This window comes from Rhincodon typus, chromosome 3, assembly GCF_021869965.1.
Source record: "Rhincodon typus isolate 14 chromosome 3, sRhiTyp1.1, whole genome shotgun sequence".
Lineage (NCBI taxonomy): Eukaryota > Metazoa > Chordata > Chondrichthyes > Orectolobiformes > Rhincodontidae > Rhincodon > Rhincodon typus.
Genome location: NC_063334.1, coordinates 50,008,250 through 50,029,088, shown reverse-complemented (window position 1 = coordinate 50,029,088; position 20,839 = coordinate 50,008,250). Strand labels below are relative to the sequence as shown.

Sequence of the window (20,839 nt, the reverse complement as noted above, 5' to 3'; positions counted from 1 at the left end):
TTTTGGGCCTAGACCCTTCTTCAGAAAATGAAGAAGGGTCTAGGCCCGAAACGTCAGCCTTCCTGCTCCTCTGATGCTGCTTGGCCTGCTGTGTTCATCCAGCTCTACACCTTGTTATCATACATTTGGTAGACATAAGTTTTGGAAAAATGTACATTTGGTGATTTTCATTTTCCATGAACTGTTCTAAAATAGTTGACGAAGTTTTAAGAATTCGGGGCTGATTGACAAGTTATGTCCAATTAATGCAGAGCAGTGGTTAAGAAGGCAAATATGACAATATTAAAGTAGAATGTAAATTAGAGGAGGGCCTATTGAACTTTATGGTATTATTAGATTGTATTCTAGGTACTGCAAATAGCTTTGGCCAAGCACTAGAGCAATTCCATGAAGGTGATCTACATAGGAGGAATAACAGGAGAATGGGTTTTTCAGCCTTTCAAGGCTGGACTGGAGGGACTGGATTGTAGAACCTATCTGTCCTGTGGTTAAAATCCCCAACTAATGTGTTAAGGGTGATCTTAGAGTTATGCAACATTAGATTTATGTAACATTGTTGAAGGTATAGAGAAAAACGAAACCTTGAATATTAAACTGGGAGTACAGCACGGGGACAGAGTTTCAAACGTGTAACAGGTCATTCAGCATTGATATCATGAACTCATTTTGAGACAGTGAACAATCGACAAGAAGACGATAAAATTTGGCGTAAATTTGTAAAGAGACTACGTTACAATGTCGGAATGGATGAATGCAGGCGGGCCCAAATGACTTTGCTCATGATACTATTGTAAACGCATGTTCGGTGTACACAAAGTTAAAAAAAACACTCGACAGCATGTGTAGCTGGCTGACTGAAAAAACTCTCAATTTTGTAAAGTATTAGTAAGTTGATGGAAGAAGCGGGCTCGAGGTCTATTTCTCACTGTCGGATTGTTTGTCTCCTCAGGTTGGGTCGCTGAGCCATGTGGGCTACCGTCGTGAGGCGGGTGTTGATGTTGTTGTGACAGCGGCGCCTTGGAACGGCAGTTTGAGAGAGCCATGGCCGAGCGGGGTGGTGCGGCCGCTGCAAAGGTAAACCCGCTGGCGGTGGGGGGGGAAAACAGAGTGAGAGGAGGAAAACCTGGTCGGTGGCCCGGAACAACGCAGGGAGGGCTCTCATTATGAATCCCTCCGGGAGCTGGGGCTATGAGGTGGAGAGTCGCTGTCTGGCGTTCGGAGAGTTATAGGCAGCGTCAGTTGAGGCCTGTCCTGACAGGCTGCCATAGCGGCCCGGGAGAAACCAAACAGCTCCATATGTCTGGTGCAGAGCTGGGGACCAGAATGTCTCCGATCACTGCTTTTGGCTTCCCCTTTTTCTGTTCATCCGGCTGTTCTTATTCCTTCAGCCAAAGAAGGGTATTTGAGGGCGGCCTTATTTCTATAGCTCGCACTGTGGACTAACCATCTATTTTGTAGATTTCTATTTACATAACGCCTTTATCATGTCAGGTTTTCCCAATGCAGTTTAAAGCTAGTGTAATAGTTCTGTAGTATGCTGTTTGTTTTGCGTAAACTTTGAAATTAACGCACTTAAAAATTGTACGTTTGTTGACAGATTTAGTGCCACTGTTTGCTAAATGTCGATTGCTTTCTCAAATTATTATATTATGCAATAGCAGAAAGCGAACAAGTATTCTTCTTTCCGGTCAGGCAATTCCTCCGTTTCTAATAGCGCAACCGAATGAATTTCGGATCATGATATCATGTGCTGCAGGTCATTACCAATCATCCCATGTTCTATTTAATAAATTGTAAGGACCTACGATAAAATTGCTGCTTTATCATCACTGTTATTAAAACGAGTATTAATTATCAGTTAATAAGTTTATTTGTGAATTCGTGTTTCAAAGATTCTTGTAAACCGTAAGAACAAGGAAGCAGGAAGTGTTTGAGGAAGAAGAAATGGATTAAAGAAATGCACGGAGACTCAAGCTAGACTGAGCATTTCAATCCAAGAATATTTGCACGACAATCATAGAAAATTGGGACAAACTGCAGAAATCTTTCTCAGAATTAGAAAATCGCACACGCTGTACATCTAAACACAAAGATGGGTGGGGATGGGCTTTGGTGGAGAATAAAGAACAGATTAGACAGGTTGACTATGGAAACATGGTTACTGTTTAAAATTAGGATGTGGAATGTACTACAGACAAGTTTTATCTGGCCTGCAAACTTCCCATAAATATTCGAGTTAGACATGCTCATAAAATAGTTTCAATGAGGAGGCTGATTTCTGAACAAACCCATTAGACATGGGAACAGTAGTAGGCTATTCAGCCCATCAAGTCAGCCCCACCATTCAATGAGGTCATGGCTGATCTGATAAATTTCAAACCGCTTTCCTGTCTTTTCCCCATAACTGTTGACTCCTTTACTGATCAAAAATCTGTATCTCAGCTTTAAATGTGCTTAATGACCCAGTCTGAACACCCCTTTGTGATAAAGAATTTCACTGAGACACTACCCTCAAAAGAAATTCCTCCTCTTCTATCTAAATGTGTGACCTTTATTCTGAGATTATGACCTCTGCTCTTAGACTCCCCCCACAAGGGGAAACAACCTTTTTGCATCTATTCTGTCAAATCCTCTAAGAATCGTGTATATTTCAAAAAGGTTGCCTCTCCTTTTAAATTCCAATGAGTACAGGCCCAATGAACTCAACCTCTTCTCATTTGAGACAGTCCCTTCATATCTGGTATCAGCCAAGTGAACATCTCTGGATTGCCTGCAATGCTAGTATTTCTATCCTTAGATCAGGTGCCCGAAACGGTTCACAGTATTCCAGCTGTGGTTTGACTAGTGTCTTGTATAATTGTATTAACACCTCCCTGCCTTTGGACTTCATCTGTGAAATAAAGGCCAATATTCCATTTGCCTTCCATATTACCTGCTGAACTTCAATGATTGTGGTTAATGCACAAGGATTTTCAAATCCTTCTTCTGTTGCTTTCCTCAGTATTTTTCCATTAGTAATTTTCAGCTCCTGTATTCTTCCTGCCGATGTGCAAAATCACCTTTCGCCACATTACTTTTCTGTCTACCGAGTTTTTGCCAATTTACTTAAAATGTCTATATCCCTCTGTAGACTCTTTGTGTCATCCTCACCACTTGCCTTCCCATCTATCTGTGTAAATTACAAACTTGGCTATGGTACACGAACTCTCCTTATCCAAGTTATTTATATATAATGTAAATAATTGTGGCCTCAGCACTGATCCTGTGGCTCTCCAGTAGTTACAGGCTACCATCCTGAAAATACCTCAATTTCCAATTCTGCATCTTCTATTAGATAACCAATCCCCTATCAGTGCCATCTGAAGGCAAGATCTCGTTAATGGACCAATTGATATTGGTGCTGAAAAATATGCCAGATTGGGAGGAGTGCTGATTGTCTCTAAGGGTTGTGGAGTTGCAGGAAGTTAGAGGTAGAGCTTAAGTAAGATTTCAAAACAAAGACAGGAATTCCAAAATCTATCTGTTGGTGTATAGAAAAATTATTTTGGTTTAAGAAATCATTCTTAATAAATGGGAGCTCACGCAGTTCAGCAAGAAAAGGGGTGATGAATGAGCCTATTATGTATTTTTTAAAATTCGTTCATGGGATGTGAGGTGTCCATTCAAGTGGATGTTGCCAGTAAGACCAGCATTTGTTCATCTCTTCTTGCCCTTGAAAAAGTTGTGATGAGCCACTTTCTTGAGCTGTTGTAATCTGTGGTTTAGGGATACTGAAAATTCTGTTAGGAATGGAGTCCAAGGATTTTGATCCAGATGTTGAAGAACATTTCAAGTTAGGGAGGTTTGTGACTTGGAGTGGAACTTGAGTGGTGAAGCATGCATCTGCTGCCCTTATTGTTCCAGGTGGTACAAGTCATGGATTTGGAAAGTGGTGCGGAGCATCTTAAAGACAATGCATTTGTGAAAGGAGTGAATATGTAAGGTGGTACGTAGATTCTGATTAAGTGGCCTCTGTTTGTTTGGGATTATGTCAAATTTCATGAGCATTGCACTATTCCAGGCAAGTGGAGAATGTACCATCATAATCCTGACTTGTGCCTTGCTAATGACAGGTAGATTTTGGGGAGTTTGGAGGTAAGTTACTCACTGCACAATTCACAGTCTCTGACCTATTCTTCTAGTCATGGTTTTTATGTAACTGATTCAGTTTGTTTCTGGACAGCTGCAATTCCGAGACTAGTGATGGTGGGGTATTTACTAATGATAACATTGTTGAAAATCAAGGAGAATTTAAGAATATGTTTTGTCATATAGAAAATGTGCTGGATATTCGTGAAATAGTGAGCAGATCTTGGTAGTGCTTTATGTGGTCCAACAATTGTGTACATGATCCAGTTGTTAACTACATCAGTTGAAGATTGCGTCATTTCCACTTAAGGAAGTAGGGCCAAGTGGCATCCCAGAAGACCACCAGAATGAGAAAAGTGATAGGTTTTAATTGAGTTTACGGGATCACAAGTAGAAATTGACGTGGGATGTGGTCGAGTAGATGAATAGTTGCCAAAAAGTTGTGGTGGATGGCATATCTTGCCGTGCAAGTGGCTTTACCTGTGATTAACATGATAGGAGTAGTTAGATCATGTGAGTTAATGTCAGCATGCTGGGGAGCAGAAGACTATGGTGGAGGATATTATATGGAGGGAGAAATTAAGGAAAGATGGGAGGTCTGTGGACATGGGAGAGTTGACTTGATGGCTTGAATTGGCTGAGACCATAAAACCATAAGGCAAAGGAACAGAATTAGGCCATTCAGCCCATTGAATCTGCTGCACCATTCGATCATGGCTGATATGTTTCATGACCCCATTCACCAGCCTTCTCCCCTTATTTCTGCCTTGATCCCCTTACTAAACAAGAACCTACTTATCTCTGTCTTAAATATATTCAATGACTTGGCCTCAGACCTCTGCAACAATGGGTTCTGCAGAGTCACCATCCTCTGGCTGAAGAAGTTCCTCTTCCTCTTGGTTCTAAAAGGTCATCCTTTCACCCGGAGGCTGTGCCACCATGTCCTAGTCTCTCCTACTAGTGGAAACATCATATCCACTCTATCCAGGCCTATCAGTATTATGTAAGTTCAATCAGATTTCCCCTCATCCTTCTAAACTCCATCAAGTACAGACCTGGAGTCCTCAACTGCTCCTCATATGACAAGCCCTTCATCTCTGGAATCATTCTTGTAAAGCTCCTCCTCATCCCTCTAATGGCAGCATATTTTTCTTAGGTACAAAACCAAACCTGCTCACAATATTCCAAATGCGGTCTTGCCAGTGCCTTACATAGCCTCGACATGGAGGTGCTGATGTTGGACTGGGGTGGACAAAGTCAGAAGTCATATGACAATATTAAAATTAAAAATAAGGTGGTGCTGGAGACAAACCAAATGACTTTAATAACATTATTATAGATATAAGAGTCACATGTCGAGGGTCTAACCAAAGTAGTAAGTAATCCAAAACTGTACAAACTAATTAAGGTAGAGAGATCATAACAATTTATCAAGGTGATGGTATCAAAGCAGGACAGTAAGGAAGATTTTACACATACAGAACAGTGTGGTAGGGTCACATCTAGCACGACATGAACCCAAGATCATGGTTGAGGCCGTCTTCGTGGGTACAGAACTTGGCTATCGGTTTCTGCTTGGTGAGTTTGCATTGTTGTGTATCTCAAAGGCCGCCTTGGGGGATACTTATGTGAAGATCGGAAGCTGAATGTCCTTGACCACTGAATTGTTCCCTGACCAGGAGGGATCATCCCTGTCTGGCCATTGTTATGCGGTGATCATTCATCCATTATCATATCATCTGCATGGTCTCGCCAATATATCATGCCTTAGGGCATCCTCGACTGCAGCATATGAAATAGACAACATTGGCTGAGTCACATGAGTATCTGCCATGTACGTGATGGGACATGTTCCCACGTGTGATGATGGTATCCATGCCGATGATCGGAATGTCTTGGAGAGGTTGCCATTGGAGAGTTATGTGGTGTTGTGATCGATGTTGTCCTGAAGGTTGGGTAGTTTGCTGCGAATGATGGTCTGTTTAAGATTTGGTGATTGTTGGAAGGCGAGAAGTGGAGACTTAGGGATGGTCTTGGCAAGAAGCTCGTCGCCAATGACCTGTTGAAGGCTGCGAAGAGTGCCTATGCCTCCACTTCTTGCCTTAAAATAACTGCCACATGTTCTTCATAGTCTTCAACATGTCATTGATGATGATGAGCATCTCGCCAAGCTCATCCCTAAGCCTCCACTTCTTGCCTTCAAACAACCGCCAAACCTTACACAGACCATCGTTCGCAGCGAACCATCCAACCTTCAGGACAACATCAACCACAACACCACATAACCCTCCAATGGCAACCTCTGCGAGACATGTCTGATCATCGACATGAATACTACCATCACACGTGGGAACACCACCCATCACGTACACGGTAGATGGTCATGTGACTCGGCCAATATTGTCTATTTCGTATGCTGCAGTCGAGGATGCCCCAAGCATGGCATATTGGCGAGACCATTGCAGATGCTATGGCAACAGACGAATGGACACCGGACAACAATTGCCAGGCAGGAATGTTCCCTCCAAGTTGAGGAACATTTCAGCAGTCAAGGACATTCAGCATCCGATCTTCAGGTAAGCGTCCCCCAAGGCAGCCTTTGAGATATACAACAATGCAGAATTGCTGAACAGAAATTGATAGCCAAGTTCTGTATCCATGAAGATGGCTTCAACCATGATCTTGGGTTCATGTCGCACTACGTGTGACCCCACCACACTGTTTTGTATGTGTAAAATCTTCCTTACTGTCCTGTTTTGACATGATCACCTTGATAAATTGTTATAATCTCTCTACGTTAATTAGTTTGTACAGTTTTGGATTACTTTTACATTGGTTAGACACTTGACATGCGACTCTTATACCTATAATGTTATTTCAGTCATTTGGTTTATCTCCAGCACCACCTTTTATTTTTAATTTATTGCAATTAACTCTCTGCCTCATTTAATCAGAGTAATGGTCGTCCCTTTGCTTGTTATTTAGCTGTTGACACTTTACTTACACTAGCATAGCTACTGTTGGGGGAAACAAATAAGCCCCTCTCACCAGTGACATTTTCCTTCCTGTTTTTAATTTTATGTAAACTGATTCTATAACTTGATCTCTTGAGTCAACATCATTTTTTATTACTGTAGTGATCTCCTTAAGTAACAGTTATCCTACCCCCACTTCCTTTTCTCTTATCCTTTCGAATATCAATTTTACTCGAGCTGTCATATTATACTGCTTTATTTCTGTTAGCGTCATTAATTCATCTTTCTTGTTACAACTGCTGCATGTGTTCAGATAGAGTCTTTAGTTTTTTAACATCATTTTTGCCTACTCTGAAATTATTTGCTGAGCGTTCTTATACTTGTACATTCTGTTCCCTTCTTGTCATACTCTAGTTATCTCGACATACAATGCTTCCCTTCATCATTTTCTTGTATGTTTGTCTTTTTAATTTTCTAGATTTTCCTTCTCCTGATTGCTTATCCAACCCTTTAGTTTAAAAGACTGTCAAAAGCCTAGTTATTTGCTCCACCAGGACAATGGTGTCACCATGGCTCAAATGAAGGCTGACCCAGGGTGAAGCTCCCCAGTGTTTTGCCAGTGCTCCATGAGTGAAACCCATTTCTCCCACACCAATTTTCAATTATCAGATATCTTGTGGTTCAGGTAGCAATCTAGAGATTATTACCTTTTTCTGTTTCAGATTTTTTTCTTTTAGCCCCTTAGCTGTTCATTTTCCCTTGCAGAACTTTTTCTTAGTCCTCCAGATTCTTCTTCTTTAAATCCAAGTTCCTCTCTAGCCTTCGGAAAATATCCTTAACTGGGCAAACAATATGGCCTTCAAGACTCACATTCTAGGATGCAGAATACAGTATCTCTCCCCAAAACTATACTGTACTCCTAGAATGACACCATTCCATTTGACTATCTCCCCAAGCCTGCAACTTTGAACAATCCCACGTAGTGGGCTGCTGAGGTCAGTTTGCTCAGGCTGCAAGAACCATGTCCCAGTTGGACAGGTATGAGTGCTGAGGTTGTTCCAGTGCTATTTTTCTGACCACTAACCAAATCTGAAATACATACCTAAGGGGTGTGAGGGTATGAATTCTTCCTGGAATAAAGTGTCCAGGTAACTTTCTTCTTCCCTGATGTATCACAGGATGTGAAGCAGAGCTCATGAAGGCAGACGTGGTTGGCTGTAAATCACATTGGTATCCATAGCTGTCAAATGCTGTCCCTACCCCCTCCACTGTTTTGTATAACTGATTTAAGGTTTCAAGTTTTGAAATCTCGTTCTATGATTATTTGTAATTATTACAACAAATTAAGTAACTTGTTAAACTATATATTTAGTATAGCACTTAAGCAGCTATGTAAACAAGGACTAAAGATTTTAAGTTTAGAGCAAAATGATCTTTCGGTCCATCAAGCTTGTTCCATGAAGTAATGGCTGATCTGATTGTGGCTTTCACTCCACATTCTCACCAATTCAATATTTATCACCCAATTGCTCACCTAAATAATATATCTGGAGATGTCACCTGTCTGGTCTTAGTGTCTCTTGCTCTAGGACTGCTTGTCTTTTAAAGACCAAAACAGAGCTTTTTCCCTGACTCATGAAATTCCTGAGTTAATTACTCTGCACATTGAGCTCGTCTCCATGCTACCCTAGAAAATACTTTCAGGACTGGGAGATGTCATAGATTGAACACCAATTTAAAAAGAAAGAGGATAAGGGTGGCAAACAAGAGGAATAGCAAGTAAAAGCTATCTACAAGTCACAGTATCTGTGGCCTACTAAGTAGTCTAGATAAGAAAGAAATGATAAGTTGTATTAGTGCTCCACATTATTGGAGGGGAGAAAGAAACTGTTCAATACCAAGAAAACACATCTGCATCCACTGGTACTTGAGTGGTCAACACCTTAAGTACCAAGCGATTTCCTTCCAAAATCTCTCAATCCCCTGTCCTCGCCTTCTGGAAATGCTGGCATATACATTCAACTTTGGCAGCATGTACTGTCAAGTTAACAGTGATATGCCTGGAGTTGTTAAATTTCGTGTTAAGCTTTGACAGCTGCAAAATACCTACTAGAAAGTTGAGGTGTTATCTCAAGTATGTATTTCACTTCATTGGAACAAAAAAAAACACCAGAGACAGAGAACAGAGTGGGACATAAATAGCAAGTGACCAGAAACTCAAGAGCTAAATATGTAGACAGACTCAAATGCTTTCATAGTATTTACAAATATTTCATTATATGGACCTCTAAAGGTCCTATGCATGATTTTAATTTTGAGTGAATACCCTAGTATGATTTTCTATGACACATATCATCTGGCCATAAGTAGGAAGAGGGCAATGTGCAACTAGACTTGGGTGTCCTCACGTGCTAGTTGCTGAAGGTAAGCATGCAGATGCATCAGGTGATAAAGAAAACTGATAGTGTGTTGACCCTCACAGTAAGAGGATTCAAGTACAGGTATAAGGAGGTCTTGCTGCAATTATACAGGGTCTTGGTGAGATTACACCTGAAATATCACATGCAATTTTGGTCTCCTTATCTGTAGAAGGATGTTCTTATTATAGAGGTGGTGCAGCAAAAGTTTCCCAGTCCGGTCCCTTAGATGATGGGACTGGTACAAAAAGTTAAATCAGTTAGAAATGTATTCGTGGATTATCATAGAAATCAACAAATTCTAATAGTACTACATGGGATAGATGCAGGAAGGATGTTCCAATTGACAAGGGTGTCAAAAACTAGAAGTCACAGTCTAAGGATACGGGGTGAACTGTTTGGGACTGAGGAGAGGAGAAATTTCTGTGCCCAGAGAGTGGTGAGCCTGTGAAATACAGGAAGTAGTCAAGGCCAAAACATTTGTATGACTTCAAGAAGCAGTTGGACATAGTACTTGGTGCTAAAGGGATTAAAAAATATGGGGGAGAAACGGAAACAGGCTATCGAGTTGGATGATCAGCCAAAATCATGATTAATGGAATAGGCTCGAAGGACTGAACAATCTACTTCTCCTATTTTCTATGTTTCTATTGCCCATTAATTGCAGGTGAAGAGTGTATGTAGAACAGAATCCTAGAAGGGAAATTAATATAATTTTGCTTCAACTCTACCTTCAAAAGTTAGTCCAGTCAGGAGTATTATTGAAATTTGTAATATTTTACTAGGTACCCTGGTTCCTATACTTTGGGTAAATTGCTGCATGATCAAGATTGGGCAATAGAGTTGTGATGGTAGTTAGAATCTCTGTGTCATGTTTAATTATCTTTGAGGAGGAGGAAATATCAATACAGAACGTTTTCCTCAGGTTATTAGATCAATGGGTTGTAACTTGTAATCCAGAATGTAAATATGGACCGTGTATAGTTTTTAAAACTGTTTCTTGAGCAAGAGGATACTTGGTGTTTTGGGATTTTATCTGTTTGAAGCTGAGCATGATACATGTTATGAAATAATATGTAGTGAGGCGGTACCATACTGGTAATGTCAGTGGATTAGTAATCCAGAGACCCAGATTAATTTTCTTGGGACAGAGTTTGAATCCCACCAAAGCAGCTGGTGAAATTTGAATTAAATTTGGAATTAAAAGCTAGTGGTGATCATGAAACCATTGTCAGTTGTGTAGTGAAAACCTATCTTATTCACTGAAGTATTTTGGAAAGGGAAAAGGATGAAGGTGTCACTGGTTATGTTGTCCATCCCTAATTGCCCTGGAGTAGATGGTGGTGAGCTGCCTCCATGAATCACTGCAGTTTACATGGTGTAGTTACAGCCACAATGCTGTTAGGAAGGTAATTCTAGAGTTTTGATCCAGTGACAATGAAAGTGTGGTGAAACAGCTCCAAGTCAGGATAGTGTGTGACTTAAGTGGAATTTGCAGGTTATGGGTGTTCCCAAGTATCTGCTGCCCTTGTCCTTCTAAGTGGTAGAGGTTATGGTCTGGCCCACATGAGAATCTGGACAGACAGTCATGTTGTTGACTCTTAAATATCTTCTGAAATGGCCTAGCAAGTCACTGAGATATATAAAACCATGACAGATAAGACAGTAAGGCCTCAAACTGGATAGATTAGTGCATCAACTTAAGCACCAGAAGTGGCAACAGTATGTCTATCCTTGTTGACCCTGCAAACTCCTCCTTACCAATATTTGGAGGCATGTGTAAAAACTGGGGAGAGTTGTTCTGCAAACTAGTCAAGCAGCATAGCTACATTAACAGAATTTTATCTTACAGGCAATATTTCAAACATCACCATCCCTGGATATGTCTTGTCCAATCATCAGGACAGACCCACCAGTGATTGCAGCATGGTGATATGGAAGCAGCAACGTGTAGCTCTGAAAGTCCTCAACATTGACTGTCTACTCCACAAAATCTTATGGTATCAGGACAAACATGGACAAAGAAACCTTCTGCTGATTACCACCTATCCCTTTCCCTCAGATGAAGAACTAGTGCTCCTCCATGGCGAACAGCCCTCAGGAGAAGGGCTGAGCGATCTACTTCCGCTCCTATTTTCTATGTTTCTATTGCCCATTAATCGCAGGTGAAGAGTGTATGTAGAACAGAGGGTGACACGGGCATAGAATGTACTCTGGGTGGGGGACTACAATAACCACCAACAAGACTGTTTAGTAGCACCACTACTGACTAGTTGGTTGAGTTTTACAGGACAGAACTGCTGAACTGGATCTGTGGCAGATGGTGAGGGAACCAACAGGAGGGCGAAACTAACTTATCCCATTCCTCATCAGTCTTCCAGTTGCAGATGCATCTGTCCGTGGCAGTGTTGGTGTGAGGGATCACTGCAACGTCCTTGTGGAGACAAAGACTTGTCTTCATATTGAGTATACCTTCCCATCATGTTGCGTGACACGACTGCCATGCTAAATGGGATAGATTGCAAAAGAAGGTTCTGAGGAAGGGTCACCAGACCCAAAACGTTAACTGTTTTTTCCTTCACAGCTGCTGCCAGACCTTCTGGGCTTTCCCAGCAATGTTGTTTTTGTTCCTGATTTACAGCATCCGCAGTTCTTCTGGTTTTTAACACCATCTACAAATTCACTTTAAAGCAACACCCAATTCTGAGTTGGAACTTTATCACTGTTCTTTCACTGTCACTGGATTAAAATCCTAAATCTCCCTTACAAACCACACTGTAGGTGCTCCTGCACCCTAAGAACTGCAGTGATTCAGGAAGGCAGCTCGCCACTGGCTTCTCCAGGCCAGTTTGGGATGGGCAATAAATGCTGGCATGATCCATGAACAATTCTGGCCCTTCTGGCCATTGCTTCTCCTGACTTTCTTGTTCCCAGTTACATGCAGTTACTCTTGCTCCCCACTACTCACACTTCTCAGTACTGATTTCTTTGCTTGCTCCTGCAAGTCCTTCAAGGAGGCAAGTTGTTGAAAAGAATTTTGGACTAGTTGGATATTTGGAATGTAACTTTCCCTTTATTTTGTTGGTGATTTGCATTCAGCACATGTTGGCTTTGCAACCATTTTTTATGAGCACATTAAGAGTGCTAAATTATGGATAGCTTAATGCAGTGTATTTCAGAATGTCTCAAAGTGCTTTACAGGCAATGAAGTGCTTTTGAATTGTGTTTTCTGATGTAATATATTGTAATTCAGTAGAACAAAACTTCAAAAAGTACTTCTTTGGCTGTAAAACATTTTGGGATGATCTGAAAGTTACTATGTATTTGCAAATCTTTCAAAGACAGTGATGTAAGAAACAGAGCACCCCATTCGCAAACAACAATCTTCCACAAAAAGCAATATGGCAATGACCAGGTAATTTGGTCATTGATTTTGAGGGACAATTATTGGCTGGAACTCCAGGGAGAACACATCTGCTCCTTTTCAAAATACAGCAGAGGGATCGTTTATATGTAATTGAGAGGACAGACAAAATTGGTCAATGTCTCATCCAAACAATACCCACCAATCACATGCCCTCAATTCCACAGTGAAGTGATGGCCAAGGATATGCACTTTTATCTCTGGACTGCTAGCAAGAGAGTTGAGCCAACATTGGTCTGTGCTAACTTTTTATTAATTTGTGGGATTTGGATGTTATGGGCAAGATCAGCATTTAAATGCTTGGCCCCAATTGGCCTTAAAATTTGTGCAGAAGTACTCTTATAATTCTGTTATTAGGCAAGGAATTTCAGGATTTTGTCTAGTGACAATAAAGGTGATGGATTTCCAAATGAGAATGGTGTTCAGCTTGGAGGGGAGCCTTGAATTGGTTGTGTTCCTGTGTGTTTGCTGTCTTTGTTGTTCTAGATGATGGGGGTTGTAAATTTGGCAGGTGCTATGAAGGGAACTGCAACATTGTATTATGAAGAATGTGCATGTTATCTGGTGCTGTGGAGAGTTGATGCTTAAAGTAGTGGACGTAGTACCATTCGAGCTTTGTATTGAATGATGTAAAGTTTTCTCAGTGTCAGTGTTTCCGTCTATGCAAGTGGAGAGTATTCCATCATATTGCTGTGTGCAATGTAGATGGTAGAAAGACTTTTTGCAATCAGAATGTGAACTGTGAAGGAATCTACAACAGACCTTGAAGCAGTTCATTCTATTTCATGTATTGTATATTTCTTTCCCATTTTTGTTAATAATGTATAGTTCAAAATCTAATCCAATCTTCCACAGGAGACTAGATTATCAGCTGACGTCGAGCCATTTGTGCCAAAACAGCAAGCAATTGGACCAAAATGGTCTGAATCATCAGCTACGTTGCCAAGATACCTAACGACCTGCTATCCTTTTGTTCAAGATCCTTATGTGGATAGGTAAATATTAATTTTATAATTCTGTAGCTTCTTGTATTACAACAATTAAGAAAAATATATAACTAGCTGGAGAAACATTTCTGGTGTTAGAAAATAGTTACAGTATAGAAGGAGATTATTTGGCCTGTCTTGTTCAAGTGGGAGCTTATCAAGAGCAACTTGGCAACTCCCATTTCACATCCTCTCTCCACAGTTTTTTCCATAGCTTTTCCTGTTCAGGACATAGAAACATAGAAAACAGGAGCAGAAGTAGACAAGTCAGCTCATTGATGTCTGCCCATGCTGAGAAGTTATTAAACTTTGGATGTTGAGAAGAATTTGGATGTCGTAGTACATAAGTAACACAAAGTTCACATGCTGATTCAATTAGGAAAGCAAAGTGATGCGTTTGCTTTTAGAGTACAAGAATAAGGAAGTCTTGCTGTAGTTGTATAAGTCTTTATTAAGACTGTCACTGGAATCAGTGTTCTGGGATACAGTGTATGGGTTGGCAGGATGTGATGAATGGTGTGCAACAGGGATCAATGTTGGAACCTTAATTATATGCAATGTACATAAATGACATGGATGCGAGGACCAATGATAGAGTTGCTAAATTTACTGATGACACAAAGTCACACACTGACTCTTTAATGCACTCATAGCAATTTAGGGATGATCATTTTATAGAATTTTAGTATCGTAGAAAGTATTTCAGCGTAGAAGCAAACCGGCTCATTTGCTATCTCATGACTTTAGGGTGTACAGCACGGGAATAGGCCTTTCGGCCCATGATGTTGTGCCGAACGTGACGCCAAATGAAACTAATCTCTTCTGCCTGCCCTTTGTCCATATTCTTCCAATCCTTGCATATTCATGTGCTTTCCTAAATGCCTTTATTGTATCTGCCTCCACCACCACCCCTGGTAGTGTGTTCCAGACTCTTACCGCTCTCTGTGTAAAAAAAACTTGTTGCTGACGTCTCCTTTGAACTTTTCCCCTTTAACCTTAAATGCACGCCCCCTTGTATTAAATATTTTTACTTTGGGAGAAAGATTCTGACTGTCAACCCTATCTATACACCTCATAATTTTATAGACTTCTATAAAGTCTCCTCTCAGCCTTCGCCGCTCAAGAGAAAACAACCGAAGTTTTTCGAGCCTCTCCTTTTGGCTCATACCCTCTAATCCAGGCAGCATCCTGGTAAACCTCTTCTGCACCCTCTTCAAAGTCGCCACATCCTTCCTGTAATGTGGCAACCAGAAGTGAACAAACTGCCCTAAATGTAGCCTAACCAAAGTCTTATAAAGCTGCAACATGACTTCCTGACTCTTGTACTCAATTCCGCGACCAATAAAGACAAGCATTCCATGTGCCTTCTTTACCTCCCTATCTACTTGCATGGCTACTTTCAAGAAACTGTGGACTTGAACCCCAAGATTCTTCTGTACACCAATGCTGTTCAGAGTCCTGCCATTAACTGTATACTTTACCTTAAAATTTGATCTCCCAAAATGCAGCACCACACGCTAATCTGGATTAAACTCCTATCTGCCATTTCTCTGCCTATATCTGCAATTGATCTATGTCCCGCTGTATTCTTTGACAACCTACATTATCCACAACTCCACCGATTTTTGTAACATCTGCAAACTTACTAACCCACCCATCAACATTTTCACCCAAGTCAGTTATATACATCACCAGCAGCAGAAATCCCAGTACACATCCTGGCGGAACACAACTAGTCATGGATCTCCAACCTAAAAAACACCCTTCCACCAATACCCTGTTCTGTGAGCAAGTCAATTCTGAATCCACGTGGCCAAGTCACTGTGGATCCTATGCATCTTAATCTTCTGGATGGGCCTACCATGATGGACCTCGTTGAAAGCCTTACTAAAATCAATGTAAACACCATTGCTCTATCCTCATCAATCACTATCGTCAACTCCTTGAAAAATTCAATCAACTGCACAAAGCCATGCTGACTGTCCCTAATGAGGCCATGCTTTTCCAAAGATGAGTAAATCCTATCCTTAAGAATTCTCCTCAATAGCTTCCCAACCATCAATGTGAGACTCACTGGTCTGTAGTTTCCTGGATTATCCCTATTTCCCTTCTTGAACAGAGGAACAACATTAGTTACTTGCCAGTCTTTTGGGACCTCTCCAGTGGCTAGCAAGGTTACAGAGGTCTTGGTCAAGGCCACAGCAATCTCCTCTCTTGCCTCTCTCAATAACCTGGGGTAGATACCATTGGGCCCTGGGGTCTTATTCACCTAAATGCTCTTCAAGAGATCCAACACCACCTCTTTCTTGATCTGAAAATGCCCTAGCATATTAACATGCTCCACACAAATCTCTCTATCCTCCATATCCTTTTCCTGGGTGAATACTGATGCAAAGTACTCATTTAGGATCTCACCCACATCCTCTGCCTCCTAAGCACTAGTTCCCTTCTTTGTCCTTAAGTGGTCTTACCTTGTTCCTAGTTGTCCTCTTGTTTTTAATGTATCTATTGAATGCCTTGGGATTCTCTTTAACCCTACTTGCCAAGATCATTTCATGGCCCCTCCTTGCTGTTTTAATTGCCTGCTTCAGTACTTTCCTTTTATTCCTTACAGGCCCTGTCTGATTTTAGCTTCCTAAACCTTACATATGTTTTCTGTTTCCTTTTGACTAAATTCACAACCTCCCTCATTATCCAAGGGTCTCTTATCTCACCATCCTTGTCCTTCTTCCTTAATGAAACATGCTGGCCTTGAACTCTCCCCAGCAGGTCTCTAAACAGTTCCCAGATATCAGATCTGGAATTGCCTGATAAAAGCTTCTCCCAATTAATACTCCCTAGCTCCTGCCTAACACTGACGAAATTTGCCCTCCCCCAATTTAGTACCTTCCTGCAAGGTCCCGACTTATCCTTGCTCATACCTATCTTAAAACCTGAGGAGTTGTGATCACTGTTTCTAAAATGCTCTCCCACTGAAAGGTCAGTCTGTTGACCAGGCTCATTGGCCAATGCAAGGTCCAGTATGGCCCCTTCTGTAATTGGACTTTCCACATAATGTTTCAAGAAACCCTCTTGAATGCGCTTAACAAATTCCTGACTTTTATGTTTATTTAAAGGCAAGTATGAGGTGCTGTGTTCCAGATGTAATAAAAGCTTTCCTCGGTCTGTATGACCCCTGACCCCACTCATGATTCTTTAGTCTCACTTTTTTTTTAAAAAAAGTATACAGGGAGAACTCAAAAGCTGTTTACCAACTGCCTTCTGTAGAAGACATTTCGCCACCACTCTGGCAACACCCTCTGCAAGAGAAACAGCACAGAACTTCTTTCTCTCAAAGGTGCCGTACCATCAGAGTGCCCAAAAGCTTGATCAGAGATTGATTTTAGGCAGCATAACAGCGGTCCTGATTCTTGTCTAAATAAGAGAAACCCTGCAAATATTAACAGATATTGGGGTCCCCTCAGACTACCTTCTAAAGGATAGTGTTAGTCAGAAAAAAGACATTGGAAGTCATCATATACAGAGCTGTGCTTACATCTGTACAAACATCTGATGCTTGGTGCATTCTTTACCCTCATTCCAAACTCATTAGTGATTTGCCATCTCTGTTTCCCTATTCCCACCTGCTGACCTCTATCCTCTCAACTTCTAGGGAATGAGGAAGAGGAGGGAGAGGAAAAGGCAAAGCAGGAGAAATTAATGCAGAGTTACAAAGTCATGGAGTGCATATTGGAGATATTAATTAAATTGGAATCATTTGAGATTATATTCTGTATTATTAAATTTAGGGGATAGTATGTAAAACCGATTTAAAACTAACTGTAGAAGAATAAAAACAGCTTTTCTTCCTGCCTGCCTTATTTCTTTATTGTACATATTTTTAAAGAAGTGTAAATGTGCTTCCAGACACACTAGTATGACTTCTTACGTGACCTTCATTGAGCACATTGACTAATGGAAATGTTTTTGTGCATACTGTACTAATTACTTTTTTTAAGTAAGTTTAGATTTGTCAACATGTAAAATTTACACTAAGCAGAACACTTATCCTTGTGGTATTGTGCCATGCACATCAGAAAGATGTCATGCTCATTTCCCAGTCTGTTGAGCTAGCTAATCTCTGGCTGATGCTACAATTGCTTGACTGGAGTGGAGAAACGTTAGCTAGGTTCCGGCTAATTATTACTTTCTCTAATGATTTTGGTGAAAGTACGTCAATTGTGTGGTGACAGTATTGGTCCTTTCAAAAATATCTGCCCTCTTCTCTTCATATGGTATGTGCTTGCTCGCTGTTTAGGCATACACCTGAAGACCACATTACTAAGGTATGAGAAAGCATTATCAGTCTAACTCAGTGCCTCAGCAATAGAGTGGATGCAATTGGACATTTATTAAAAAAAAACTGTTCTCTTGAAAATACAAGATGAAAAAGCAAAAGGCCTCCATGTAAAGTTTTTACTTTTGAAAAAAATGTGCTAGCTCACATTTTACAAGATGTAATTGTGCTGGAATATTTTGAGTATGCTTATTCAAGAGATGATGATATGTGTGCATATCCATCATGGGATACAAGAGAGTGATTTCTCTTGCAGTTGTTTCACAGCTATTTCAGTTAATAATCCTGTGGATTTTATTTTTTGCTATGCTTTTTAGGCAGCATTTGAAGACACCAGAGAATGGCTGCAATAAACAGTCTCAGAATTTTTCAGAGTTGCATACATCCTATCCAGTTATGTCATCTCACTTGCCTATGGACTATTCCTTCTGCTATTCGTATAAACAGACATCTGATTCTTCATTGAATCTATATGCACGAACACCATCACGCTATGATGACATTTGCTTTTCAAAGCACAGGATTGGTAGCAGAAGTAACAAGAAAAAACAACCTGGCCAGCAGGAATTTGAGAAGGAGAAAGCATTTTTGAACCAGACAACTAAGGTATGTCATGATGATATGTATTAGTACAGCAAGACTGTCGTCATGTATTTGTAATTGTTATGCCTGTGCTGATATAGTGTGTGCACATAGTTTTGCCTTTCTGCCTGCAGCACAGATGTTCTTTATAATCATGAATGTTTTTTAAATTTAGTTTTTATTACATACAAGTTGTTTGTGCGACTGTATCACCAGTATTATTGAGACAGATTGATAAGGGGCCAATGGGCCTGAAGCATATTGCTGGCTCTGCATCCTCTAGTCCGAGGAAAAAGGTGTTCAGCCAATGTGTACGATCACACGCTCGTGGAGCTCAATTTAAAATCTAAAGGCCGGTTCAATGTTAACCAATACTATAATTTTTGTAGGAGCAAATGAAGAGTCTTCTAAATGTTAGCTTGCTCTCTCTCCATGGATGCTGCCTGACCCGCTGTGATCTCCTGCATTTGTTGTTTTCAACCATAATTTTTGTAGTGTTTGCAATTTATGATAAGATAGGCTATTTGAGTTTGTCCGCAAGTTTGAGATTTGCCAAATTGTTGAATTTCCTTTTTTAAAACTGATGCTGCTATGTGGTTATTATTGCTCTAATCTTCTATGCCATCAAGAATATTTCTTATCCTGCAGATGCTTTTGATGAGAGTTGCCTAAATGCTTACAGGGAATAACACAGATTTCTGAACAGGGATATCTCTTAATGATTTATATGTCTCTGATAGCTTACAAATATACTTTTTTTACAAGTAAATGAACCATAAAATCAGGAAGTAATAGTGAGCTGGCAAATCTCATTTGGGGCTGCTTCAGTTGGCCTGAACTCCTTGGATTGAGGGGCAGAAACTGCCAATTACTTTGATCCTAATCATTAGTCACTGACTAAATTATGCATGATTGGACATTTGATAAGGGCCAGGGTTGTGATTAGTTGTGACACTCAAAGTTTACAAGTCATTAATGAAGGGCTGTTGTGAAGCAGTGGTAGTATCCCTTCATTTGTGCCTGAAGACCTGGGATTCAAGCCCCAGCTGCTCCAGAGATGTGTGATAACGTACGTGGAAAGATTGCTTTTAAAAATATCTACAAGTTATGGATGTTTTTAGTGTGAGAAACTGGAGATTAACTGCCTGTACCATCTATCTGCAACTAGAATCATGACACAACAGCTTGTATTTATATAGCATTTTTTTTATAAGTAAGGTGTCTCAACATAATTGACGGATTGTTATAAAACAATATTTGATATTGAATTGTCTAAAAAGATGACATAAAGCTGAGTTAGAGGAGTTGGTTTTGAGGACCATCTTGAAGAAAATGTTTAGAGCCTGAAATTCAGAGCTGCCCTAGGCTTTTGGCAGCTCATCTATTCAAAGACATCCCATTGATTTCAAACATTAACTCTGTTCTCTCCACTGTTACTGCCTGACTTGCGAGTACTTCCAGTGTTTTCTGCTATTATTTTAGTTTTTCAGTATTTGTAGTGTTTCACTTCTGTTTTAGGTTGAGCTGCAGGTTAGAACTTGAGTAGCAGAGTTTTAAATGACCTGAGCATAGAACATAGAACAGTACAACACAGTACAGGCCCTTGGGCACGATGCTGTGCCGACCTATTATCCTAATAAGATCAATCTACCCTGCATGCCCTACATTTTACTATCCTCCATGTGCCTATCCAAGAGTCGCTTAAAAGTCTCCAAAGTATCTGACTCCACTACCACTGCCGGCAGCGCATTCCACACGCCCACCACTCTCTCTGTGTGAAGAACCTACCTCTGACATCTCCCCTATACCTTCCTCCAATCACCTTAAAATTATGCCCCCTCGTAATAGTCATTTCTGCCCTGGGAAAATATCTCTTGGTATCCACTCTAACTATGCCTCTCATCATCTTGCACACCTCTGTCAAGCCACCTCTCATCCTTCTTTGCTCCAATGAAAAAAGCCCTAGCTCCCTCAACCTTACCTCATAAGAC

At 40.6% G+C, this 20,839-nt stretch overlaps 1 protein-coding gene across 4 annotated transcripts in view; it reads left to right on the top strand.

Moving 5' to 3' along the window:
• Positions 1-560: 560 nt before the first annotated feature.
• The window catches only part of LOC109915183 (selenocysteine insertion sequence-binding protein 2-like), a 112,296-nt gene continuing 92,017 nt past the window's right edge, over positions 561-20,839 (top strand). The window contains exons 1-4 of one of the 4 annotated variants that reach the window (XM_048621447.1): positions 561-636; positions 950-1,074; positions 13,800-13,939; positions 18,584-18,872. In XM_048621447.1, the coding sequence (XP_048477404.1) occupies positions 1,042-1,074; positions 13,800-13,939; positions 18,584-18,872 (462 nt within the window). In that variant the 5' untranslated portion in view covers positions 561-636; positions 950-1,041. Of the gene's footprint in view, positions 637-699; positions 1,075-13,799; positions 13,940-18,583; positions 18,873-20,839 lie in introns of those variants that run through there. The other 3 variants (XM_048621460.1, XM_048621453.1, XM_048621443.1) reach the window with 3 other exon arrangements.